The sequence below is a fragment of the Balaenoptera acutorostrata genome, chromosome 20 (genome assembly GCF_949987535.1).
Source record: "Balaenoptera acutorostrata chromosome 20, mBalAcu1.1, whole genome shotgun sequence".
Lineage (NCBI taxonomy): Eukaryota > Metazoa > Chordata > Mammalia > Artiodactyla > Balaenopteridae > Balaenoptera > Balaenoptera acutorostrata.
In genome coordinates, this window is record NC_080083.1 from 49,661,228 (window position 1) to 49,688,962 (window position 27,735).

The 27,735-nt window shown below is 40.4% G+C and overlaps 2 protein-coding genes across 10 annotated transcripts in view; both read right to left on the reverse strand.

Annotated features, from left to right (window-relative positions):
* POLG2 (DNA polymerase gamma 2, accessory subunit) overlaps window positions 1-19,656 on the reverse strand; it is a 78,638-nt gene extending 58,982 nt beyond the window's left edge. For 6 of the 8 annotated variants that reach the window (XR_003622772.2, XR_003622771.2, XR_009006322.1 and 3 more), the window contains exons 1-9: window positions 16,884-19,656; window positions 12,845-12,971; window positions 12,631-12,736; window positions 11,588-11,761; window positions 10,569-10,709; window positions 8,317-8,397; window positions 6,018-6,118; window positions 3,661-3,778; window positions 1,593-1,684 (exon numbers count right to left, since the gene is read on the reverse strand). Coding sequence is in view for 5 of the 8 variants with exons in the window: in XM_007175739.3 (XP_007175801.3) it covers window positions 1,593-1,684; window positions 3,661-3,778; window positions 6,018-6,118; window positions 8,317-8,397; window positions 10,569-10,709; window positions 11,588-11,761; window positions 12,631-12,736; window positions 12,845-12,971; window positions 16,884-17,445 (1,502 nt within the window). In the remaining 3 variants the exon portion in view is untranslated. Of the gene's footprint in view, window positions 1-1,592; window positions 1,685-3,574; window positions 3,779-3,799; window positions 4,026-6,017; window positions 6,119-8,316; window positions 8,398-10,568; window positions 10,710-11,587; window positions 11,762-12,630; window positions 12,737-12,844; window positions 12,972-16,883 lie in introns of those variants that run through there. The other 2 variants (XM_007175740.3, XM_057536203.1) reach the window with 2 other exon arrangements.
* A 732-nt stretch (window positions 19,657-20,388) lies between these two features.
* On the reverse strand, window positions 20,389-27,676 carry DDX5 (DEAD-box helicase 5). Of its 2 annotated transcripts, XM_057535548.1 has the most exons (14): window positions 27,535-27,676; window positions 27,053-27,231; window positions 25,697-25,862; window positions 25,258-25,354; window positions 25,037-25,170; window positions 24,854-24,919; window positions 24,464-24,605; window positions 24,223-24,383; window positions 23,962-24,134; window positions 23,229-23,339; window positions 22,930-22,991; window positions 22,782-22,841; window positions 21,298-21,522; window positions 20,389-21,095 (listed from the first exon to the last, which is right to left on the reverse strand). In XM_057535548.1, the coding sequence occupies exons 2-14, from the start codon at window positions 27,094-27,096 to the stop codon at window positions 20,692-20,694; spliced, it is 1,845 nt and encodes a 614-aa protein (XP_057391531.1). In that variant the 5' UTR covers window positions 27,097-27,231; window positions 27,535-27,676; the 3' UTR covers window positions 20,389-20,691. The 2 variants fall into 2 exon arrangements, with proteins under 2 accessions (XP_057391531.1, XP_057391532.1); XM_057535549.1 differs by lacking the exon at window positions 27,535-27,676 and having other exon boundaries at window positions 27,053-27,275.
* Window positions 27,677-27,735: the final 59 nt, after the last annotated feature.

Below are 27,735 nucleotides of genomic sequence, written 5' to 3' on the forward strand. Positions count from 1 at the left end.
CCCCTTCCGCTCCCAGACCTGGGGGATTACAACCTAAGGAGACTGCCTTCTCTCAGTGCTGCTTCTCCTGAAGGATGTAAAGGGGAGACTTAACCAGAGGAATGATCAACAGTGGTTCAGTGATGTCTGAAGCTCCTTCTTTCTCCTTTACTGCCCTGGAGGGACATGGGCTAGTGCCTTGTCTTTGACCTTTATTACACACAACCAGAGACAGTAACTGAGATTTCGGGTAGTACATAAACTTATAGGTTAGGACAATTAGACACCTAAGGATTACAATGACCTCCAAGCACATCTCCTTGGCCCCTCAGACATAATGTGGGGGAAGGCACAGCTGGAGAAGGGCCAGAGCAGGACCCTCTAAAGGGCAGGGGCTCCTCTTGCCAGATCCAGGAAGGGCATTGTTACCTCTCTTGTCCTGGCCACCATCACCTGGGCATTGTCAGAGCTCCTAACAGGTCTCCCTGCTTCCTTTCTACTCCTCTAACATTCCACTCTCCACAGTCATCTTTTCAAAATAACAGTATGTCCCTTCTCTGCTCAAACCGTGCCCCCTCCTGCCCTAGTGGCTTCCAGAGTCCTTACTGTGGCCCCCATGGCTCTAAGCAACATGGGCCCTGACCACCTCTCTGACCTCCTCTTCTCCCTTTCTCCCCTCTGTTCTGGCCTGCTTTATGTTCCTTGCTCACTCCACACCATTTTCCTCCTAAGGGCCTTAGAACTTGCTACTCCCTTCTGCCCAGAATGTGCTGCCCCAGATGTTCACACAGCTGGCTCCTTCACATCATTCAGTCTCAGTTGGAAGGCCAGTCCTCAGAGGCTCCCCTGATCACCTATGTAAAGCACACTACCCTAGGCATGATCTAGCACGCCATCCTGTCCTATTTTACACTATCGCTACCCAAAATTACCTGAAATTGCCCATGCACCTACTTGCTTAATGTCTGTCCCCACCTGCCCACCCCTAGAAGGGCCTTGTCTGTTTTGTTCACCACTACATCCCCAGCACCTAGAGTTCCTGGTACTTGGGTGCTCAAAAAGCCTTTGTGAATAAACAAAATGAACAGATATATAACACATATAATGACAGGCCAGTCTTTAGGAGAAGCACAACTACCCCTGGCATTTAAATCTGAGAAATTTCTCCCATGCTTCCTCACAGGAAGACGTGGTGTACATAGCAAACAAATGCCCTCAAGAACATTCTTATGGCTAAATGAAGAATGAGTTTCACAGAACTATTTCTAATAACATCTTTCAGTACATATTGGTGTGGTGTAATACCTAAGAAGAGTATTTGATAAAAAAAAATTTATTAAATGCAATTGGGCTGCAGGGAAGTTTTGTCAAAACAATACCATCCAGGTATACAGCTCTCTGATAAATTTAACAGTGGTTACTACAGGGGTGAACATCAGAAACCACCTGTATTTTAAAATATACTTACGAGGGCCCCACTGTGAAGAGAAATAATAGGTCTGTCTGGGATAGGGCTCAAATATATTTATTTTTAAAAGCTCCACAGGAGATTCTGATGTGTAACTCCAGTCGGACACCTCTGATCTGGATAATCCTCCATAAATATTACTTACCTCAACTGCAGTATAGACATTCCATGTTGCCAGTTAGTGCAGTCAGCTGATCTGAGACCAGGAATACAATCTTCCTGTGAAGGCTGAGGCCCCTAAGAAGACAAAGTACCTAAATAAAGGTACCTGTGGGCAGGACTGAGATTTTCTTCAGAAAAATAATTTTTAAAAACATTTTAGTCTCACAGTTATATTAAAACTAAATATTGGACCCCCAAACTACAAAAATGAAATTTAAACTTTTAAGTAGACATATGGTGGGAATACTGGCATTGCAGTTCTGAGAGTTCTGTGGTTAAGGTGAGATAAAGCAAATGAGCAGTTGTGTGTCATGGCATTCTAATTTTATCACCCTCAGTATTCCTGAGAATTGGGATTCTTGATGTGGGAGGAGATACAGATGTGTGATAGAAGAGGTTAAAGTAAAAACCCTTAAGTCCTAAAGGGGCATGAGGGGACTTTTGGGGGGTGATGGAAATGTTCTATATTATCATTGTGGTAGTGGTTACACATTTGTCAGAACTCATAATCTGTACATTTAAAATAGGTAAATTTACTGTATGTAAATCATATCTCAATAAAGCTAATCCACACACACACACACACACACACACACACACACACACACACACACAACCAGTACTGAATTTGAACTGCAATTATTGGTGAGTTCGTGATGGCACCCAGAGTATAGTCTCCAAACAATGACTTTTTAAAAAGAAAAATAAAGCCATAATATCATTATCACACCCAAGGAAATTCTCAATAATTCCTATTATCATCTACGGTTAATTTTTTCAGGCGGGAGAATGGTTAACTTAACAAAAGATCCTGAACTAAAATATTTACAAATGAACTGATAGCTGCGATCTGCTTCGAAATAACATAGAAGGGTGACGTGGGGTGGATGAGGCAAGACTGGTCACGGGTTGATGGTTGTTGGTGCTGGGTGATAGGCACATGGGGTTAATTATACTATTCTGTGTATGTTTGAAATTCTCCCCAAGAGCAAAAAATAATAACCAAAAAATAAAGACCTACTAAGTAAAGTCAACTCAGACAAACCAGCCAAGCTTTTAAGACATTTTACACAAAGTATCAGAATTTTTGTCAGGCTGGTAATGACAACATAGTTAACACAAACATAATCAGCACACAAAAGTTTAAAGATTTCTTATACACATATCTGTTAGACATGAAATATACTAATATTAGATTATGCCATTTAACATTTATTTTAGCTTGCTCTGCAAAAGTCAATAAATATTGTCATTTTAAAAATTTTAGTTTTAGGTTAATCTTTGATATTTGACAGTGTATATAAAGACCCTTCTTTCCTGATAACAAAACCCATTTCAGAGAAGACAGTACTGCCCCAAGGGATAAATTGTGTTTGACCCAAATTAATCATGATATTCTCATTCCCTTGGACAATGACTGGCCTAGCAATGACCATGTGATTCAGTTCTCATAAATACAAGAAAATGTAAATAAGTCTTCTGACTGGGATGTTTGGGAAAGCTTTTACTTTCCTAATTAAAAACAGAAGAGCCTTGGCTGGCTAGCTCTTATCTCTCTGACTTTCTTCCTAACTCGAATGTGGCTGAGAAGGCTAGAAATACATCCGCCATCTTGTGACCAAGAAGAAATAAGGATAAACATAAAAGCCAATATACTAAAGATGGTGGAAAGACAGCAAGAGCCTTGCTCCCTAACTACTATAGAGGAAACAATTACACCAGCTCTGGACAGTCTACCCCCCTCGATTTCTTGTTATGAAAGAAACAAACTCCAATTTGCTTAAGCCAGTATAGCAGTACTTTTGTTTCTTATAGCTGAACATATTCCTGATACCATGAAATACATCAAGAAATATAAGTAATAAAAACTGAATCAAAAAAAGCACCAAAAAAAATCCACTTCTGAGTGCAAAGAGGCTAAACAAAAAATACTAATAATAATCTCAGTTAAATAAGACAACCAAATTAGGAAAGGAGAATATTTATTACACAAATATTAGAATCTATACATTCTTAGCTGATGATATATATTTAGTTAAAAAGTCTTTTACTTTGGATATATGCATCATTTCCTTCATTGTGGTGTCTCTACTTCTCAGATGTATTAATCCGTTCTCCAAAGTAGCTTCAGTAATCAACACTGTGAAGAGGATACTCATTTCATCATATCTAAGAAAAAAAGGTAGTCAACCAAAACACATGAGCACAAATATAGATTGTAAATTCACCACATTACCAGCTTTAATTACTCAGGAGTCAATGCCACCTTCAAGAGTCACAAAACTCAGGGACTTCCCTGGTAGTCCAGTGGCTAAGGCTCCAAGCTCCCAATGCAGGGGGCCCGGGTTCGACCCCTGGTCAGGGAGCTAGATCCCACATGCTGCAACTAAGGTTCCCGCATACCACAACTAAAGTTCTATAAAAAAAGAAAGAAAGAAAGAAAGGAAAAAAAGAGTCACAAAACTCAAAGACAGGGCTTGAGAACTGAACCCAAAAATACTTTTTTCAAGTTTCTGAATCATTTTCAAAGTAAAATTTTCAGAAAGTTTCTGACTTATTGTAATAGCTGAGAAGTCATAAAAGAAAAGAAAATATAAGAAATAAACACTGGTACCTCAACACACCATTTGGTGTGATCTGGATGAACCTCAGAATAACCTCAGCCTTTTGGTATTTGGATACAATCCAAGAAAATAATTTTAGACGAAACTCTCTTATAATACTACTATAATATTAAGATCTAGTGTACAACAAATTATACCAAAAACCATGCTAAATATATACCTTAGTACACTAACTTAGTTTCTAGTTTAGCAATAACTGAATATGTTCCACACTGGCCTTCTTTCTGTTTACCCAGTCATACTATCTCATTGTTTCTTTTCTTTTAGGACTCCACCAGAAATTATCTTATTTATCTATTTGTCTGATGTCTATTCTATCCCACTAGAATATAAGTGTCATTAAGAACAGGAAACTTTTCTGTGTTGTTTACTGCTGAATCAAAGTACAAAAAATATAGTGGGTGCTTAATAAATAGCTGGAGAAAAGTATCCTGGGACAAAGGAAAAAAACTATCCTGGGACATAAAGCCTTTACCATGTAAAGAACAACTGTAACTTGATATTGTCCACATGACTCAAAGGATAAGATTTTAGAAACTGAGAACACTGGAAAGTTCAAGTACCACCCCTTCATTTTATATATGATAAAGCCATCAGTTGCTTTATCTATAGAAACTTATTTTTCTTCTGACATCATCTGAAAGGTATATTTTAACAAGTTACTACAGAACTGAGGAGCGAAACACTAAGCTTCACAACTTTTCACCTAAAAGATATGTATTCAACACAAAAAGCTAAAAAAATAACAAAATAAACCCAAAGTAGGGGAAAATGAATTATTTTATTAAAAAACAGAAGTTAATGAAAATAGCAGGGGGTAAGACTAGAGACAGGAGATCAATTAGGAGATTATTTCAATAATCCAGTCAAGAGATACTGGTGATCTTTTTTTTTTAATTATTTGCTTTATTTTTATTTTTTTTAATTTTTTCCCTTAAATTTTATTTATTTATTTATGGTTGTGTTGGGTCTTCGTTTCTGTGCGAGGCCTTTCTCTAGTTGCGGCAAGCGGGGGCCACTCTTCATCGCGGTGCGCGGGCCTCTCACTATCGCGACCTCTCCCATTGCGGAGCACAGGCAGGCTCAGCAATTGTGGCTCACGGGCCTAGTCGCTCCGCGGCATGTGGGATCCTCCCAGACCAGGGCTCGAACCCGTGTCCCCTGCATTGGCAGGCAGACTCTTAACCACTGCGCCACCAGGGAAGCCCGATACTGGTGATCTTAATGGGGAGATGTGGGTGTGAGATACATTTGGGAGGAAGACGAGACTTAGTGATGGACTGGACTCTGACAGTAAGGAAGAGGGAGGAGTGAAGGACAATATCCAGGTTTCAGTCTTGAGCAATCAGGTAGACAGAGGTGCAGATCACCGAGAAAACTAGTTCTCTGTTCTCTGGAATAGAACTACCTTCCACTCAGCCTGAGAATGAACAACGCCAGCAAGGAAGAGGCACTCCACTCATGTTCCCTCAGTCCTGATTCAACAAATGTGTCTAATATAAATAATTCCATCCCTGATAAACTGATAAACTCAGGTACACATACTTCATGGTGTTAAGTCTTGAAGTTTCACATAGTATGTGCTTATATATACCTGATGAGTATTGTTTCCTGCTGTACCAATTAACTAAGGGTATGTGGTTCTGTAAACAGGAAAATTAGGAATAATTTTGAATTATAGTATATATAGATATTTAGAAGAAATCTGTTACTCATAAAGAAACATTGTATAATCAAAAACTGAATAAATACATTTTTTAAGCAACAAAAAACACAATTCTTACCTTGAATAAAGTTGTTCCAATGAGGATGGCACAGTTTCCAAATAACCAGGCCACACAGATATTCCATTTTCTAATAATTCATTAAATAGCCCTTGACAAACCTGGGGAAAAATACAAAAACTCTGAATATGAAAGAAAGAAAAGTAGCTAGTTATTACCCTATTTTTATGAAACCACCAATCATCTTTTTCACTCTTTAAAATGGGCATAAATCCCTTTAATTACATGATAATATTGTTGATAATTTTATATATTGTATACTTATAAATTGTATACTTCTTCTGAAGAACTTAAACACTTCAAAGCTGAATACTAAATGCAAATCTGAAATTTTTATACCAAATATAAGAATTTTTATTATCATCATTCATAACACAAATAAACAAAAGCAAAACAGATTCTATCAGAAAAAAACAGTCCAAAGGGCTATGTTAACTCTAAACTTATCTGAGACTTGAGAACTGAGCCTAAGGATTATAATACGATGTCAGGAAGAGAAGGAAGAGCCATTAAAGGAAACTAAGGAGAAGGAGCCAGAAAAGTATGAAGAAAACCCAGAGAGTGGTGTTCCTGAAGCCAACTAAAGAAAATGTTTCAAGAAGAAAAGAATGATTGATTAGTTTCAGTGCGATGCTAGAGACAAAAGCCTGACTGGAAATACAGAAGTAATGATGAGTAAATGACATAGTACCCTTTACTGTTTTCTTAAAAATGGTGAAGCAAGAAAAAGAAAAATTTTAAACTCCCTTAACAATCTAGAACTAAAATTCTAAAGCAGGATTTCTCTCACTGGCACTGCTGATATAGGATGTTTAGCAGCATCCCTGGTCTCCATTAGACGTCCGGAGCACCCTTCCCCACCTTCTGACAACCAAAAATGTCCCCCAAAATGTCCCCAGATATTACCAAATGTCCCCATGGGGAGGGAGACGGGGAGGATGGTGGGATGAGGTAGGGGTGTGTGCCTGAGCTAGAGCACTGTTTCTCAAACTTAAGCACCAGAATCACCTGGAGGGCTTGCAAAACACAGATGGCTCAGCCTCGCCCCCAGAGTTTCTGATTCAGCAGGTCTGGCAATAATTTGCATTTCTAACAAGCTCCCAGGGAAAGACCACAGCGAAGTAAATGCGTGTTAAGGTACAGGATATTTTGGGGATAGATGAGAATATAGATATTAATAAATCTAAGAAATTATCAGGGAAAAATAAATATGAGTTTTAGTAAGTTTAGTTTTGGTTGCCAGCAGAAAAGGAGAGAAAAAGTTCTAAGCATGATAAAGCGCAGGTGAAAACATGGGGAAATAACCCACAAAACCTTTTTCATAGCCCAGAAAGTTACATACATAAGGATTCTCTCTGTCATACTGCTGAGGGGAAAAGTGTTAAAAACAGAATAAGATGCTACTCTTGATAAAGCACCCAAGGCACAAAATATTACTAATATTCTTACAAACAAAAACAAAACAAAACAAAAGGCCTGCAATGGTAATGATGAAAATCTAGGAAGCAGAGTTCTTCTTTGTCCTTCAAGCAAAAAAAACCCCTAGGAACTTGGTACCTACCAGGGTGTTGTGGAGCCTCCTGCAATCCTGGGGGAAATGAGGAAATTAAGCCATTCTCTTCCCTTTCCCTGAGCTCATTATCCCCACCTTCCCAGACCCCTGCACAGGAGCCTGGGAAAGCCAGGTCAATCTTTCTAGTATCCTCACTCAGGTCCTGGATGGGTCTGAGTTACCCAAACAGAAATGACTGCTGAAGGGTTCCTGGTTTTTCTTAACAGTATTTAATTTGACCAGATAGATTAGAAAAATAAAATAAGATTACAGATCTAGAACTTGTGCTTATACCAACAAGTATCAAAAGTGTTAAGTTATAAAGGGAAGAGCGTAAGAAATAATTCACTAGACGTCTGTACAAATATTTTGATTACCAAAATTATGCATACTCATTTAAAAAAAATGCAACTATGACTGGGCATGACATTAACAGCAAAACCCACTGAACTGTATTCAGCTTCTTTAATATAATATACTTCAAATTATCTGTAATTAACTGTAGTATTTATTATTAAATTAAAATTCATTATGAATGATTTAATTAAAAATTTAAAAATTCATTTAAAAATGATTTTTTCATTTAATTAAAATTTCATTATTTAATTAAAATAATGTTCACAGTTCATTATTCAATTAGAATTTTTTAAAAAATGAATCAAAATAAAACTTTAGATGGCAAACTACTCATTTACTTGGAATAACGGTTATAATTGAAATCATGACATTAAAACTTATTTAACCCACCTGTCTTAGTTCCACTGTTGGGCCTCTTCCCACATCCAAAGCAACCTTAATAGGGGCTAAACAAGGGTGAAGTTTAAGCACCTAAAACAATTTAAAGAGAAGGGGTAAAAAGGACAAGCACTAACAAACATGAAGCTGTTTAAGCAGTTAAAATTTTGTGTGAAAATGGAAGCTAGCTGAGGTCATAAAAAATATCACACAATGATGTATCAACCATCTTTATTCAGCTGCTCATAGATTTCTCCATTCAGGCATTCTACAGAAATAAGTTCACTTGATAGTCTCCCATTTCCTGACAAATCCATTTCCTCTCAGTTGAAATGCCCCTTTCTGGCATCACTGTCTTCCTTACCCAGCCTGAGCCATGTGGCTTATCACTTGGACTTTCTCTTGCCAAAACCCATCACTCTATGCATTCATTCAGCCATTCAACAAACATGTGAATGACTACTTGGTATGAGAAACAATCCTAGGTGGTGGGGACAAAAGTCCCTGTCCCTCATAATGCGCAGAAGCAGATAACAAAATAGATAAGTAAGTAATATATTTGAAGGTGGTTAAGTGTTGAAAAAAAAAAAAAGAAGATAGGAAGTGCTGGCAAGGGGCGGGCTGGTGGAGAGTTGTTTGCTATTTTAAATAAGGTGGTAAGAGGGAATTCCCTGGCGGTCCAGCGGTTAGGACTCCACGCTTCCACTGCAGGGGGCGAGGTCTCTGGTGAGGGAACTGAGATCCCACATGCCGCATGGTGCGGCCAAAGATGGTAAGAGAAAGTCTCCTCTCTGAGGTGACATTTGAGCAGACTTGAAAGGGGATTGAGGGACAAGACGTGGACTTGGAGGAAGAGCACTCAGACAAAGGGGAGAACTAATGACCAGGCTCTTGAGCCGGGAGCACACTGGGCATGTTCTAGAAACAACAATGAGGTCTGTGCTGCTGGAGCAGACTGAGTAAGGTGGAGAGGAGTTGAAGGTCAAAAGGGATAATGCTTTGTAAAACATGTTAGGGGCTTTGGCTTTTCCTCTGAGTGAGATGAGGAGCTTACTGGAGTGTTTAGAGCAGACGAACAAAGTAACGCGTACGTTTTAAAAGGGCCACTCAGTGCAGGAAGGTGGGGATGATGGTGGCTTAGATCAGACTGCGAGCAGGGGAGGTGCTAAGAAACGGTCAGATTCAGGATATATTTTGAAGATAGAATCAAAGAGGTTTTGCTGATGGTTTGGATGTGCAGTATGTAAGAGAACGAAAGAAAGGATCCCCCTTGTTTGTTTGCTACACACACCCTATAAATCCCAAACAATTCTATAAATGGCCACATCAGGCTAAACGAGCACTGCATAATAAATCACTAACTAGGCAGAGTGGTGCTACAAACTCATGGTGTCTAATCTCAGTTGAGCACTCAACATGTGAAAACTTTTGATTTGGGGAAGCTCCCTTTCCCATTCAAGGGAAATATGACTATTCTAAACTCTTGCCACTTAAACCCCTACTCCTCCACATTTTAAGCTAATAATCTTGCTTCCTAATTCCCCAAGAAAATAGAGGATATGAGTAAAACTTCCTTCAAGGGCTAACCAGGTCCAGTAGCCTATTTATATCTATACCATTGGTTTTTCCACCCTGCTGTTTCAAAAAATAACTCCCTTTTCAAGACAAAACCCCCCACTTGTGTTCTTGATTCTGTCTTGGTCCTTCCTGTTTCTTCCAAAATCTTGCTCCATTAGGTACTTCATTTCTCTCCTATAGCTTCAACCCCTCCTCTCTCTTGATTTTGAGCCCATAAAAATGCTCAAACTGCACATCCTAAAATAAGCCTTTCCCTTGACCCAGACCCATGTCTAGCTCCTGTGATCCAGTGATCAGCCACTTGGGGTCAGACCAGAAGCAGAGGTCAATACCACAAGTCTTGCTGGCCTGTTTTACTTACTCCTACTTAACACTCAGCTTCTGATACAAGCAGAAGCCATAAGTGAAAAGGCTCAGGGGCTAAGAATCAGAGACAGCTGTCCAGCTGCCAAAGATCAAACAGAAACGCCTTTGGGATTACCCAAGAGGGATTCCTTCTTCTATTCTGTGAGAACCTGCTTATTATTCCTGTGGCCAGATTCTAAAAAAACATGAAAAATAAATTACTTGCACTAAAAAAATTATTATTCAGAGTTTATATTAGAAACCAAGTACACTAACATAAAAAAAGGGGGGAAAATTTATATTTTTAATTTCCCAAGTCTATCTCTGAAATATCAAAGCACCTTTCTATGAAGATCTTTCCTTCTTGTAAAGGAGTTCTCTGTTAGCTGGAAAGAATCGTAGAGATATGCCAGCATGCCTCGGTCTAGATCTCCATTTATGGATAAAACAGAAGGAACCACATTTTTCCGTCCATCTCTGCCCTTCACAGAAAAGTAGAACAAAAAGAAAGCATCATTTAGCAGAACTGCCTCTTAAAATTACATTTTGCACTTACAGAATCAGAATACAAATTGATCAGTAAATCTAGATAGACTGATGAAATTTAAAAAATTACCATTTGGCAACCCTCACAGTAATAATTGATTTGGGCAAGAATCATCAATGGATGTTGCAACCAGTAGGTCAGAATCTAGTGAGAAACAGGTTATTTACATAGTCAAAGTATCTGCCCACAAAAGACTTATTAATTACTCATCAATTAATAACTACAAAATACTTATCAACTTTACACTGGAGAAACCTGGAAGCATCATCTTAACCAAGCGATAAAAGTTAACATCATCACCAGTAACAAACCGATATGATGCACTCAGAAGAGGGTAGCACCATTTCTGTGGCATTCTTAGCAAAAATACATAAATCATGAGGAAACATGAAAGAAACTCAAACCAAGGGACATTCTACAAAGTAACCGGTCTGTACTCTTCAAAAATGTCAAGGTCATGAAAGACAAGGAAAAAATAAAAGGAATTATTTGAAGGAGACTAAGGACACATGACAACTACATGAAATACAGGATCCTAGATTGGATCCTGGACCTATAAAGGGCAGATTAGAATAATTGGTTACATCTGAAGCGTTCTGTGGATTTGAGAATAATAGCAGATTACTGTTACTTTCCTGATCATAATGATTGCATTGTGGTTATACAGGTGAGTCCCTGTACTTGAGAAATGCATACTGAAGTATTAAGACGTCATGGGGCACCATGTCTACAGCTTATTCTCAAATGGTTCAGAAATGATCACAATTAGAGAATCTGGGTAAAGGATACATAGGAGCACAAAGTAAAACATACATGTAATTGAGCTACATTTTCAGGATACATGTGTAAAAGTTCATGATCTCCTAGATTCCACAGGGTTTCTATTGGCTCCTTTCCCCACGGAAAATTGTAGTAAAGTTTGTTTCCTTTTTGGCCCGCTTCATCCTGACAATCACTGCTGCTGAAGTTAGATGGACTCACAGCAAACTGGAAAAGAAAGTTTGTCTTATTAACTTATTAAAATAAACATTAAAAAGTAAAGTTGCCCGCAGCAACTGAATGAAACTGGTCAAGTCCCAAATAAAAAATTGTTAAGTTTAATTAAATATGAGTGAATATACTGTTACAAACAGTGTTTTTTAATCTGAAAGAATTACACAGAAAAACTGTTGATGCTATCTAGCATTTCTGTGGTCAATCAATAAGAGGGGAAGGAACCATGAACTAAGTGGGATAAAGAAGAAAGTATCACATACTCACCATTCTCATCCTTCCTTATTTGTGATCATTCCATTTAGTTTAGATGGGTGTTTGGAGATTTTGAGAGTTAGAGAAATAAGACAATGGCATGACAAAAATGCTTACTTCAACTCTTTTCTCTTAGGCTTACACTGAAACTTGACTGTAAATTACAGGACCATTTGACTAATATGGAGAGTTCATGGAGGCTGGAAGCAAAACTAACACAGTATTGTGAAGCAATTATACTCCAATAAAGATCTTTAAAAAAAAAAAAAAAGCTAAAGCTGTAAGAGTGGGCAAGGGTCAAACTCTACACCAGTCAGGAATGCCAGGTGAGGGATTTGAACTTTACCTAGAATGTAAAGTCTTACCAACAAAAGTTTCTGAGCAAGACATCAACAGACGTCTTTACTAAAGTAACTTTGTTTTATGGAACAATGAAAATCTTTACAAAGAGTTTTTTATATGTAGTTGTTAATTTATTATAGCTGTCTCTTATAAATATAACATAGCTACATCAAAATAAATTTCATTTATTGTAGAGAAGTATTACCTCTGACACACTAAGACAATTTACCTAATCATTTTTAAATTAAGGGTAATTATTGTAGTACCTTTCTCCACCACAGGAGTCGATGACGTAACCAGAAATCAAGCCACTGGCTCGCAGTTCTTGCTGAAGTAAACCATACCAGTGAAGCTTCAGTCTTTTCACCAATTCTTTGGATATCAGAAATATCAGATAATCATTTATTTGCAAATCATATAATCTATCCCAAAGTGAAAGTGTTTAAATACAAGGCCAAGTTATTTCCATTTTTTGTGTACCTTTTAACACCATCAGGTGTCTGCTTAGTATCAGAAACAGGATGAAAACACACTCCAATCTGAGCAAGGCCAAAAGGTAGCCTCTTGTTTATCAGATCCAGGTAATTAACATAGTGCTGCAAGGCACCTGTCAAAAGATAAATCAATCACTATATAAATCTATTTTATAAGCCCAAATCATTTTGGTCAATTTATAGACAAATTGATAATATAATGGTAACACAGCAGTAAGTACAGTAGCATGGAGCTACTAAGGCAGATCTTAATTGATTATCACTTAATTTTAGGTAGTTTCCCCAACTTTTTAGTATGAAGATTTTCAAATCTACAAGAAAGTTGAAAGAACAGTACAATAAACATCTGTAAACCCATAACCTAGATTCACCAATTGTCAACATTTTGCCACATTTATTTTCTATTTCTTGTTCACCCAAAAACATTTTAGCATGTACCTCCTAAAATTAAAAACATTCACTGTATACCACTATTACACCATTAAATTAATCATAGTATCATAATTTCATCTAACTTATGGTCAATATTCTATTTTCTCCAATTGTCACCCCAAAAGCCATTTACTGCTGCTCTTTCTCCCTAATTAAGGTTAACTCATTGCATTTTATTAGGTCTCTTAAATCACTCTGAATCTAGAATATTTCCCCTGACTTCTCCCTCTCTAACTTTGCTTTTAATGATATCAATTTTTCATTTGAGAACAGGACAGTCATAGATTATCTCACATTAGATTTGTCTGAATTTTTCCTTATGATTTAATTTGGGTTAATCATTTTTAGCAGGAATAAATACTACATAGTTGATGTATATGTCCTATTGCATCCTAAGAGGAGTAACACAGTATCAAATAATCCCACTTTTAATGAAACCAGATTTGATTACCTAGTAAAGGTAGTGAATATCCATTCCCCAACATTATCCTGCTCCCCAACAATCTTCCACTCAATATTTTATTTATTTATTTATTTATTTTTTAATGAAGGGGCAATCGTTTTCTTTTCATTAATTAATTAATTAATTAATTTTTGGCTGCATTGGGTCTTCGTTGCTGCACACGGGCTTTCTCTAGTTGTGGCGAGCGGGGGCTGCTCTTGTTGCGGTGCGTGGGCTTTTCATTGCAGTGGCTTCTCTTGTTGCAGAGCACGGGCTCTAGGCGCGCGGGCTTCAGTAGCTGTGGCTTGTGGGCTTAGCTGCTCTGTGGCATGTGGGATCTTCCCAGACCAGGGTTTGAACCCGTGTCCCCAGCATTGGCAGGCGGATTCTTAACCACTGCACCACCTGGGAAGTCCCACACCCGATATTTTAGAATCCGTTGATGAACCCTTGCTTGAATTAATTATTATACCAAGGATTACAAAATCATAAAAAGGTGATTTTTCTATCCTATCTTTCCTTCTACATTTATTGCATAGCTCCTATAAAAACAAACTCTTTTCAACTCCTCTTTCTACCAGCAGCCTCAATTACTTAATTTTTTGTTTAACACTGTGGATTCGATTTTTAATTTTATTTAATGTGTTCTGATCCCGTTACCATCAATATTTATTTTAATGTTCAATTTGTCCCAAACTTAGCCAGTGGGAGTCTCCTTCAAGCCAGCATCTACATCCTTTTAACATAAACCCACTAGTCTTCTACTAATTCTTTGCTTTCTAGCACCATAATCTGTGCCAAAGTCACTTTGTACTGTCCCTGCCCCATACCTGGAATGAGCCATTTCTCCAAGCACTGGTTCCTTTAGAAACCAAATTCTGGGTACTAGGTGTGCTCATTGCTATTGTCATCGCTTCTGGGCCCCTTCAATGAAGAAAGTTAGGAAATTTGTATTTTTTAAAAATCATGAATTCATACTAATAGTCAATTCAAATTTAACATTACAAAGTTTATCCTTGCCTTTTTTTACATCTTTTCTCTTTCAGTGAAAATCTTGGTTCCTAATAAATCTATCCATTGGTCTATTTGCTTTATCCTATATGTGAAACAGCTTCAGAATTATAATTCCAACATTTCTACTTACAATAAATCAATAAAATAAAGTTCAAGATTTCTTTGTAGTTCTTTATGCACTTAGATTATATCCCACTAAATGATAACACTGTGTTCAAAAGTTACTTGATTTGAGATTTCCACTTCTAGTAATAGTAGACAAGCTTGCTGATAAGAAAAACTGGTCAAGAAACTGAAAAAAAGAATCTGTTTAAAGACACAGGAGAGCTGTCAGGGCAGTAAGGACTTGAGGGTCCGAGATTTGGAGAGAAAGTAAGAACAGAGGTGAACCCAACATTTAGTGCTGCTTTTCCAATCTGAAGTAGGAGAACTAAGAAGCTGAAATGCTGAGCAGAGCTTCCTGACATCGTATGGGGCTAGGAAGCACAAAAATTGTAGTTCGAGGCTCTTACGGAGGAGGGGCCCTGGAAAACACCCCAGCCTTTCACTAGGCACACTCAAAGGGCTACACTCTAGAAGTAGAGGTGAAGCAAAAACACTGAAACCCAGCCTCAATACACTTAATCCCGGATTGTATTAAGAAGATATGACCTAGCTGCCTGCCAAAAGCAAAAGTAAACCCTCCCAGGTAAAAGAAAACAACGCCACCCAGAGCCTCAATTTATCTCTACAATTACCACACAAATTACCTAGAAAATCGAAAGTCCAAATGACCAAAAGCCCGGAGGTAAGACTAATAGAAACCGACATATCTGAGGTATCAGATATAGACTTTTAAATGCGATTAATGTGTTCAAGAAAGTTGACAACAAGATGCTGGGGGATGAGTCTAACATATGTGTAATTAATCACAGAAGGACAGAAGAAAGAGTGGGGCAGTAACAATATTTGGAGACATAATGGCTGAGAAATTTTAAAAACCGTTCATAAGTAGAGCCTACCACAATAGCTCAAACATGAAATAAAGAGGGTAAGGGCATTGGGCATAGAAAGAAATGGCAAACTGGTACTCAGAAGCTAAAAACACTAGACAACCAAAAATTTGGCAAGTAAGTGGATTTAAGTTTCTTAAAGTCAAGAAAATGTCCGGCACATCAATAAATGCTTTGATGAATCTAAGAGAGCTATGTTTCATTTTCTAATAGGGAAGAAAAGATTGATTTGTTTTGGGACATGGTAATGAGCAGTGATTTAACTTCCCCAAAGTAAAATCATCATGGAATAATTAAAGTAGTACAAATCAAAATTGTCACGTTTACTCACCAGTTTAAGTTTGCTTTATTTTATTAAGGAAATCTTTAAAAGTTTACAATATAGGTACCAATTTTCAGAGAACCATGGACACTAGTTATTTTAAATTACTTCCTAGTACCACTTAATAAAAAATGGCAAGGATAGCATTTTGCAAAGATGAGATGCTGTGGCAGCAAGTCTGTCCTGTAAAAATTCTGCATTTTTTTTTTCCAGGATCTCTGCTATCATGATCTATTTGACTTTGAAGGCATATTGTGCCCTACAAATTTCTATGTATTCACTCTAAGAATCGCTTATAAAACTTGATTAGTCCTATTATTCTGCCAATTCAAAAATTACCTTAAGGGCTCGTCAAATAACAGACTGTGTAGATCAGTTTTCGGTAAGAAAAACTGAGGGAGGGCATTTTCTTGTTGCTCTAGAAAAACGAGCTCTCGATTAGCCTATAGTGTGTAAAAAAAAGAAAACTATAGAAGTATTTATAAATATTTTAGTAACAATAAACTAATGATTCAAACACACGATTTAATTTAGGTCCTAATTCTAGGGCCGCTCAATAAACTCCAAAATTCTAGGGTTGCCTTGTGAAACTGAGAGCTTTACTAGAGCCTTGGGCTGGATTCTTTAAGGAACAATAACGATCCCATGAACCCGTTTTCTCCAAGGCAGCAACACTGTCAACAAACCCAACTACTTCAAGAAGACTGAGAACCAGATAATTTCCTTTTCACGTGAACACAGGGCCAGCTGCAATTTGGGAAATCGAGCGAGTCTGCCTTTCCACCCCGACACCTATTTTGAAGCATGAAATCGTGAAGCATACCGTGAAGAAGGTTCTCCCGTAGTTTCCCAGAAGTTTTCAGTAAGTTCTCAAGAAATGCTCCTAGCTGTTCCTTACTCAGCTCTTTATCTTGCAAGATTTCGCGTAGCGTTTCTGCAGAAACTAACCTGAAGGCACTGTCCCCGGGCAGCGAAGGGCCTGGTTCACGGTGGAGGGCGTCTACCGGGAAGACCTGCTCCCTGAACACCACCACCGAGGACCACCATTCCGCCGCCAGGTTCTTCCGCAACTCTATGCCCAAGGGGCCAAGGCCGGGGTGGCACCCGCTCAGAAGAGAATCTCGACTAAGCTGTCGCTTGGTGCCACTGAGGAAACGCCTTTTCTGACAGATCTCTACCAGCGCCTCGCTCTCCTCGCCGCCAGACTCGGGGCCTTCTCTCGGCTCGCTCACCGGGGGCGGCTCCGCGTGCGACCTCAAGGGCCCTACGAAGGAGCCGCTCCCTCCCGTCAACTGCTCCGGCTGCCCCCCATCTACTCGACTATACCCAGACAACAGGCACCTGCAGACTTTCCGGCCGGCCCTGACGGCTGCACCGGAGCGCATCGCCCTCGGGAGTTAAAACTGCACAGTCTCCTATGAGAGGCTGATCCCGAAAACCCGCCACAACCGGGAGTAGGGGGGCCACCTGCGCAGGCGCGACGGAAGTGAGCGTGCGCGCTCCCAGCCCCACCAACGGAAGTACGTCACTGCGTTCCGGCTGCTGCCGCCACCGCCGCGTGCCTATCCCACTCAAGGCGAACTTGGGCCTCCTCTTATTTCCGTCACGTCCGGCTCCCTCTACTTGTTCTTTTTGCCTTCAACACCGATAAAGATCATTCCCATCTACTTTTCACTATCCCGCTGTTGCCACTATTGAGTCAGCTTTACCTTCCTTTTTTTTCGCGAATGAGACATCAGAATACTTCGGTGTTCTACAAACTACCATTTAAATACACCTTCTGAGACTTCAGTGTTCACGAAGATAAACCTTGGTTCCAAGTTGTACTCCTTAATGGTAGTTTAGAGACCCACGCCTTGCGTGCATCGCTAGTAAAATGCTGCCGCTGTCCTGCCTGCCCTCTCCTGGGAGTGCGCGTGGGGCTGTGATGGGGAAGTATAGTCCCTTTACATATTGGTGCTAAAAGGGATGCCCTGGGCCAGCAGCACCTGCATCACCTGGAAACGTTACTTAAAAAACAAACTGCTGAAAAGGGCCCAGCAATATTTAAACTCTCCAGGTTAATGTGGAGGCACACTGCCAACCAACCACTCACGTACACAAAGCTGTTCTACCAGAGTACCCTTCAAAAATAACTTGTGAAAACCTGCTTAAAACGGAGATCCAGGATTACGGAGCGGACTTGTGGCTTTACAGCTCCATTTTAACACTTACAGCCCTTAAGAAAACTGCCCCAATAGTGGAAAGTGTAACAGCCCAGATGGAGGAAAATGGTTGATTCCAAAAGCCATGATTTCCACTTCCAGCTTTCCTTAAAGTGGCTAGGGAAACCTTGAAAGATCAACCCAGGTGCAAAGAACAAACTATTCCACTGGACTACCAGGAATAAACAGTTTATGTAGAGGGTAGCAGCTTAGCAATGAACAGAATATGCAAAGTTAAAATTCATCACATTTAAGGTGGTGTAGGACAGGTTCAGAAAATCATTCCATACAAGAACATGTGAAAATGTTTAAAAAAAAAGATGCTAGTAAAAACAGTATTGCTGGAAAGCAATTATATTAACTGCAAAGCTGGGTAACATTTGTGTGTTTTCCACACCCCGGAAACACACGAGAGGCCTAAACGCAAATAAATAAAAGAGAGAACGGGGAGAAAAATCACATTTATTAGTTAAGACAACCACAGGCTGGACACAACACACATGCTAAAAAGTGGACTGTCTTTTAAAACTTACTTCAAAAGGTAAATAGTTAAATATTTTCCACAGCCCCACAATCATTTGTTTACAAATTAAAAGGCCCACGTTAGACACTGAACAGTAAAAGATGTAATAAATACTCCAACCTACCCCAAAAGCTTCTTGTAAAAGTCATAATTTGACTAATCATGCTATTGAAAACTGTTCAATTACTAGTCTGAACCAGTTTTCAATGTATTAGTCCTAAAAATACCACTCATTATCCTGCCCCAGGAAAATTCTATTTGTGTTACATTTTAGACATAAGGCATTAACACCAATTAAAGCCTCACTTTAATAATCAGTATTTAAATGAAGTCTCATAAAGACCTTTTCTCTTCTTGCAAAAACACACATATGCCAGAGCTGCTGGGAAGACATTCAGGTCTTACTTCTAGCCATCACTGAAAGGAAGTATTAAGGTTGGTGAGCCAAAGTTAAACCTAAAGCTACCCACTGGATCTTTTTAGCAATAAACCCACATTGACCCTAACAGAAGGACCTACATCATAGTCTCCATGCTTTGGTAACATGGCTTTCCTCTAGGTTAACCATTAATTTTGAGGATTTTTTTTCCTAATGTTCATTTGAACATAAATACACCTTACATTTTGAGTTCCCTGAATTACTGGACATTCATGACTCCCAGTGTGACTACAGTTAAGAGTCCCAGGAAGCCTGTGAAAACGAGCATCTCTCTACACTACCTACACTAAGAACACTGAAAACAAATTCAACCTTAGCTCTTGGCCAACCATCTTCAAGAGTGTAGTCTTTTCAGCTTTGTTCCATATTTCAGTTAATTCGTAACACTGCCAGGAGCACAAATATAACCTCTTCAAAAATAAGTTATTTGGGGCTTCCCTGGTGGCGCAGTGGTTGAGAGTCTGCCTGCCAGTGCAGGGGACACGGGTTCGAGCCCTGGTCTGGGAAGATCCCACATGCCGCGGAGCAACTACGCCCGTGAGCCACAATTACTGAGCCTGCGCGTCTGGAGCCTGTGCTCCGCAACAAGAGAGGCCGCTACAGTGAGAGGCCCGCGCACCGTGATGAAGAGTGGCCCCCACTTGCCACAACTAGAGAAAGCCCTCGCACAGAAACGAAGACCCAACACAGCCATAAATGAATGAATAAATAAATGAATAAATAAAAAAAAAAAATTTGAAAAAAAAAAAAAAAATAAGTTATTTGGAGATTTTTCAAATTATAAATTTTGCAAAAGGAACAAAAGTCATCCATGTTCTCACACTAAGCAGTCTGAGGGTGGGGCTATACAGTTATTTCCTGTATGTTTTAGTATCTCATTTCACCACTCTGCCAACAGACTATTAAATGACTCACCTGATGTTGAGAAGTACAGAGCTTTTATGCAATCTAGCCTAGAGTTGTTAATCAACCTAAATCAATCGCATTTTAATCCTTGAAATAGGAATAGATCACAGTAAGAAGGGCCTTCTGATCTTCCCACTTCCCAAAACGAAACTATAGAAAGGAGCACTCAATTTATTTTTATGATTAAAAAAAAGACCATCTAAGCCAAGTTTTACATGACATTATATATGTAAAATAAAGTACCATTTCCACTTAATTCAGTCTTCAAATATTTTTTATTGGAAGGCCATGCATTGCCTTCATTTATTGTATTTCAAATCACTGTACATTTACTTTTGTGAAAACACTGCCTGCATTTTCTAGTACAAAAAAAACCTAAAAATTGTTTCAGGAATGTAGAGAAATATCCAACTTAAATAGCGAAAAAGTGCACCATAATTACTGCTGCACTGCAGTCATTTCTGCATTTCCCATGTTTCTTAAATAACTATCTTGTCTGATAACACACGATATAAAGAGCAATTATGAAAAACAGACATTTACATATACTTCTAAAGTCTTATTGAGAATATCCTGTTGGCATTGGATAACCAATCATAGGCGCAGCTGCAGTAGCAGGATATGCATATGCCTGTTGGTTCATACCATTGTGCATATTTGGAACATTACTTCCATATTGCTGAGTGCTGTCATAACCATTCTGGTAAGTCCCTGTTGGATTACCAGTCCTAAAACTGGTCTGTATACCAGCAGACACAAAATTACTTCCAAAGCTCCCATTGGTGTAATTTGCAGCACTGTAAACACCATTTTGAGTTTTTGCCCCAAAATCTCTCTTAAGCAGACTAGAGTAACCTCGGTCATAATTTTCCCTGTCTCTAAATGTATTAAATCCACCCCTTTTGCCCGCAGAGTATCTGTCCCGACGGTCATCCTTCATGCCTCCTCTACCCCTGGAACGACCTGTCAAGAAAAAAATTGCAGACCTGATTATTTCCATGGCATAAATCATTACTAACAAAAGAATTAGGTCTATCTGTGAAATATTTTCTCAACTCCGTTCTGCACGGAAGATTTTACTCACCCGCCAATACCATTTAAATTGATTTGTAGGCAATTAGGTGACCCCAAACCACCGACATTTCTTATCAAAGGTTGGTCTTACCTGAACCTCTGTCTTCGACCAACTGAAGCAATTTGGGATTAATTGCTTGATTAGCTTCACGAAGCACAGAGATAAGGTCGCTCACTTGCTTTATGTTATTAGGTGTAAAGAAAGTGTATGCTGTGCCTGTTTTGGTACTGCGAGCAGTTCTTCCAATTCGATGAATATAATCCTCTGAGGAGTTAGGGTAGTCATAATTGATGACAAATTTCACATCTTCCACATCTGTAAGGTGTTGCAGTGTGGCAAAATAGCAATGTACGGAGTTTTGCACACCACAACAGCCAGACCAAAAATAAAAAGTTAGACAATTGTATTCCCAAGAAGGTATGGGCTGCAAAAAATACAGTTAAAATGGTTATCCATTCCCTGTAGGAATACCATTGAGGTTGGGCGGGGTGGGGGAGGGGGGGAGAAAAAAAGAAAAAGCACACGTCATCCTTATGCCTCATTACCCACCCAACGATGGAGCCTGTCAAAAGGACGTGTGTATTCCCTAACACATTCCCAAATTAACAATCCCCTTACAGATCATCAAGTGACATCTGAATGCTTCTGCGCAGTAGGGCCACTATTAAAGGTTCACAGCAACCTCCTCATGTGCTCTCGTTTTGAGGACCTTTCAACAAAAATATACATGGTCCTTTGCATTCCACACATATCAGAAGTTCAAAATTCTGGCCACACTGCTTGTCTTGCCAAGACCTTACAACCGCAGCTGCAAGAAAAACATACCTGTCCCCCAAAAGTTGTTTTTATGCACTGTGTCTCGTCTAGGCAAGCGCTTCCAAGAAGCCAGGATTCACTTGAGAATGTGTCTCTCTCTGGCAGGTCTCGACATGACGACTACTGTGCAGGTGAGGGAGGAACTTTCAAAGCACTGCTTTCTTTTCCCACTAAGTGTGAGAAGTTGCTCCTGCTCTAGATCTTATGTGCCAGTACTCACCAATTTGTAAAAGGCTTAGTACCTTTTAAAGCTGCTCTCTCCATTTCAAACTTGAACAAAAATTTCATTGAACATTGAAGTTTGGAAATATTTCTTCGACATTTCAGCAAACTCACTGAAACTCAAAGACCCACAGATCACAGTAAACAGTTTGAAACAATGCTGTACCATGGCAGTCATGCAAAGCATGGGACAGAAGAAATACCACGGCAGTGAACTGTGAGGATAACTTCCATTTTTTTCCCCCGGAGAGAACAGTTTACGGGGCAGAGGTGGTATGTTCTGCCTTTTGAAGATTACTGGCACACTTTCAGCTTTTCACCTCTCTAATCGACTGGAAGCAGCCAGCCGATCACTAGTCCTCCATCCCCCTCGAGTCCTCCGATTGTCATGCCTAGGCCTTGCCACAAAGACTGCACCTTTATATGAAAAAAACTTAGAAAAAATGCAGAGGTTAAAGAAAGCAATAAACTTTCTTTAAAAAAATTATATGGAGATCTTCTGAGAAACCAAGCCATGAATTCGAGTTTGTACTAACCTAGCCCTCTGGAGGCCACATCTGTAGCTATCAGAATAGGAGCCTTTCCATGTTTGAATTCTGCAAAAAAACAAAAGGCACACATATAATTACTGACGTGAATGGGATTCTAGGTTTGGGGGGGGGGAACTTCACTTGAAATACTTACCATTTAGAACCCAGTCACGCTCCTGCTGACTCTTGTCACCATGGATACCCATGGCAGGCCACCTAAATTAAAGGAAAGTTACGTTAGTAGTCACATTTAAAACCTCATAGATTTTAATCAAGTGCTAAACTATTTTTGGTTACAGACCCTTTTAATTTCACTTGAAATATTGTATATACAGTCTTACCTATACTACCAGATTATTCCTTTGAAACTCAAATCTACCACTGATTAAAGTTTGCCCTTCCCCTACACTCAGCTCTAATAAATATCTGCTTCAATGGAAGAAGCCCACATACCCATCTCTCCTCATTTTTCTAGTGAGTTCATCACATCTTCTTTTGGTTTCAACGAAAACAATGGTTTTATTCTCCTTCTCACTCATGATCTCTTCCATTAAACGAATAAGCCTTGAAGAAAACAAAAAACTGTGAATTCTAAAAGAAGTCCACGGTTATGATGAGCAAAACACTAACTTTAATCTACATGGCTAACTACAAGTTAAAAAGAAAACACCTGCTTAACCTTTCAAATAGTTCTACCTTTGGTCCTTAAATAAACCACAAGAATCTTTTTTCTGTAAGAGTGCTATATTAAAATGGTGATAGCCAACAAGTACCTGAATGAAGGAAGCAAGACAGTTTTCAGAGTGACTGACAGACTAATTTCAAGTTAACAGATTCCACCCAACTGAAAGTCACTTTTAAGATAACATTTGGGGGCTTCCCTGGTGGCGCAGTGGTTGAGAATCTGCCTGCCAATGCAGCGGACACGGGTTCAAGCCCTGGTCTGGGAAGATCCCACGTGCCACAGAGCAACTAGGCCGGTGAGCCGCAACTACTGAGCCTGCACTCCCAACAAGAGAGACCGCGATAGTGAGAGGCCCGCGCACCGCGCTGAAGAGTGGCCCCTGCTCGCTGCAACTGGAGAAAGCCCTCGCACAGAAACGAAGACCCAACACAGCCAAAAATAAATAAATTAAAAAAAAATAACATTTTAAACAATTTGTAAAGTTTTTATAGTCAAACTTACTTTTCATCCTTTTCTACGTCATGACACACATCCACAATCTGAAGAATGTTGTGATTTGCACTCAGTTCTAGTGCACCAATGTTTATATGAATATAGTCTTTCAAGAAATCTTCAGCAAGCTGTCTTACTTCTTTTGGCCAAGTAGCACTCCACATTAGGGTTTGCCTATCAGGCTAAAGATTTTTGGATTAAAAAATGCACTGTATTCTAAGAATGGATTTAGAGCTAAATTTGAAGAGAACACATTTGAAGGGCACTTACTCTTATCTGATCCACAATCTTCCTTATTTGGGGTTCGAATCCCATATCAAGCATTCTATCTGCTTCATCAAGGACAAGGTAGGTGGTTCTTCTTAGATTGGTTTTCCCACATTCTAAGAAGTCAATCAGTCTTCCAGGTGTTGCAATACAGATCTCCACACCTTCAATTAAACACACAAATGCAACCATGACATCTAAAACTTTCAGCATCACCAGTGACAAATAAAACCTTGTTACATACCTCTCTCCAAATCACGTATCTGTGGTCCCTTGGGAGCACCACCATAAATACAAGTGGACTTCAAGCGACATGCTCTACAGTATTCAGCAGCTACTTGCTGTACCTGTTGGGCCAGTTCCCGAGTTGGTGCCAGCACCAAGCACTATGGAAAGAGAAAGTGGAACACCTTTAGCAGAGTCCTGGATTCTAGTTTTAGAGTGACAATTTATTAGTGTTACACACTGGCAGATGATTTACTTTGTCAATACCCAAAGCAACTTTGTCTCTAGGTAAACCGGGTAAGATCACTAATATCTCTATATAAAACCACCACAAATTGACTTTTGCTATATATTCTACAAATTTCTACACTTCTAACCAAAAACTGATAGAATATATATGTAAACTTACAATAGGCCCATCACCTCTCTCTAGAAATGGCTGATGATTGATGTGGACAATGGCAGGCAGCAAATACTATTCAGGGAGAAAGCAAACAACAAAAGTTATATTCAAATACTTCTGGTTTCTTTTAATTCCCAACCCATTTTCTCTAGCACATGTCACATAACTTGAAAGTTCTCCCAAACTTACAGACAATGTCTTCCCAGATCCAGTTTGTGCTACCCCAACCATATCCAATCCACTTAGAGCAACTGGCCATCCCTGAGCTTGAATAGCTGTAGGTTCAGTAAAGTTCTGCCTTGCAATCACATCCATGACGTTTGCTGTAATTATTGACAGCAATTAAAAATAAGTAATGCCAAGAAAAAAAAATTAAAAAGAAGAAAAAAGTGGGGAAAACTAGCACTTACCAGGGAAGTTCGCTTCATAAAAATTCAGTACTGGCTTTGGACAGTTGTGACCTCTGACTGTAATTTCCTTGCTTCTTCTGTATGTCTCTACCTCTTGCTACAAAACAAATCATAAAAATCCAGTGAAATCTCATGACAACTCCCACTAACTAAAAATCAATCCCTGAATTTATAATTATCTACTTTAAGATGACCTTCAAAAATTTGGATCCACATACAGAAAACTGCATGTAGTACAAGAACCACCTATTATGTTACACTCAACTCTTCCACGTAAAAGTCAACGTCCCATATCTCCAAAAGTGAGAAACACCTCTTCCCCAACTACTTACTTGGAAAACATGAGTTTCCCAAAATTTGCAAGAAATTTCTAGTCAGATTTTGATTCACTGAAAAGTCAATGAGTTATAGCCTGATGAAGCCACATGAAATTACTCACTGCTGTACGCCTAGCCAAATCAGGGTGTTCCTGATAAAAATTCTTCTCAAATTTGGGCAGCTCATCAAGATTCCACTTCTTTTTAACCAGTTTCTCCCCAGGGTTTCCAAACTTCTTTCCAGATAAGGGCCCTGCCCTACTTCCTCCAAATCGAGGGGCACCAAACCTAAAATTAAAAAAAAAAGAAAGTTGTATTTTCAACATGTACAGACTTACCTACCATCCCTGAGCACATGCTAAAGATCAATGAAAGACTGGAGATGGAAGACCCAGCTGTCCTTAGCGGTAGTCATTCTTTCAAAAGCCACAATAAGCACCGCATCTCCCTCATTTCACGTTGTGCGAAGTCCACACCACTGAAGACAAATCAAGAGCCCGGGATTTACCAGGTCGGAAACTGGCTGCCCGAGCACTAGTTCCGATTACAAGGATAGACAACAGCTGGTTGCTACTAATCTTTTCCACAGCACTAAAAATTAAATGTCTAAGAACGACAATAAAGAAAGAAAAAAACAGCTTAATAGTGACGCTATTTACCAGCCGTCCTCAAGCATAAGAGCTTTGGTTTTAATGGATATCGGAACAACACAGGCAGTGAAAGCAGAACAAGGAAGGTGGTCTCGGAGACAGTCATGCAAGCCAATCGAGTTGGGGGGATCCCGCAGTAGGACTCCCGACCGAGAAAGCGAAATTATATAACGCAAAGAAAAAGAGGAGGAGGAGCTGGAGACTACCGGGGGAGGAGTCCCGACCCGGGCGGAGTCGGCCGGGCGGCGTTCCCGCTGGGGCGGCGCTTCCCCCTTTGTCTCGCATTTCTCTCTGCGCCACATTTTCTCGACGCTGCCATTTTGAGCTCCTCCGCCGGGCGGGGTAACAAAGGCGCCGCCGCCATGTCCGCCGCCGGCATTTTCTACCCACGGCTCAGCCACATGGCCGACTCCCGAGGTGCCTCCTGCCCCCGCCGCATTAACGGCTTCGGAGGCGGCCCCCTCGACACCCACAGAATCCCTGAGGCCCCTAAAACTCCTCCCGAAACGTTGCACCTAAGAGCGGCGACTTTGCCTCGAAACACTGTGCTTTCCTTCCCTAAAAATGCGCTCCTCGAAATTCTCCCCACAGCCGCTAAATCATCGAGGCCGTGATGCCCCCCTCCCACACAAAAGGCGATCTTAAGAGTCGTTAACAGGAAACTCCCAGTTTTGGACAAATATCAAAATGGCGCAAACCTTCTTCAACGGAGGAGGCCCAAGGATAAGCTGAAGAAAGCGAGTTTCCATCGCCACCCCGCCCCCCGCAACCCTCATCGGCCTCCCATCCCCCACCCGCCGGGCCTGACAGGTCGGTTCCCACACTCACCCTCGATCCCGGCCGCGGTCTCGGTCACTCGAATAACCCGACATGGCGTCAATGGTTGCGGTTGGCGGGGAGCGAAGCGGAGAGAATCGAGTGCGGCGAGTCGCTGGAAGTGGCTCCGGCGACGGCGAAGCCTTGTGGGGGCGGCAGCGGCGGACGGACGGCGATGACAAAAACCGGTGCTGCCGACAAAAGACCGGTGGAAATGAATGAGGTGCCGGCGGCGTCCCGGCAGCCGGTTTTATAGCCTGGACCGCCTCCTCCGCCGCACAGAATGCTGGGAGCCGCTCTATGACCTAATCACTCCGCCCCTGCGCAGAGGCCGCAACGCCAGCCGGCGTTCCGGCATCCGCCATGTTCTCGCCCCTCCCCCCACGGCCCCTCCCTCAGCGTCGCCCGTTTTTCGCCCCTTACAAGGGTGGGCCCACCCGGCCACCCGGCCACCCACCACTGGGGTGCCTCAGCTTGCACTCTTTTGACTTCACCTTTTTCTCGTCTTTCACACTTCAAGGAAGCCACTGCGCCCTTTTCCAGGTACAGCCCAGACAATAAAATGGCCAGGCGAACCCGCTCTGTCCACTTGGAGATATTTACGTCTCCAGAGAGCTTTCAAGCCCATAACCAACCAAAGCGAGAAGGCGGAGCCTGACATTGTCACGTGGCTGCCCCCTCCCCCCGGGTGAGCG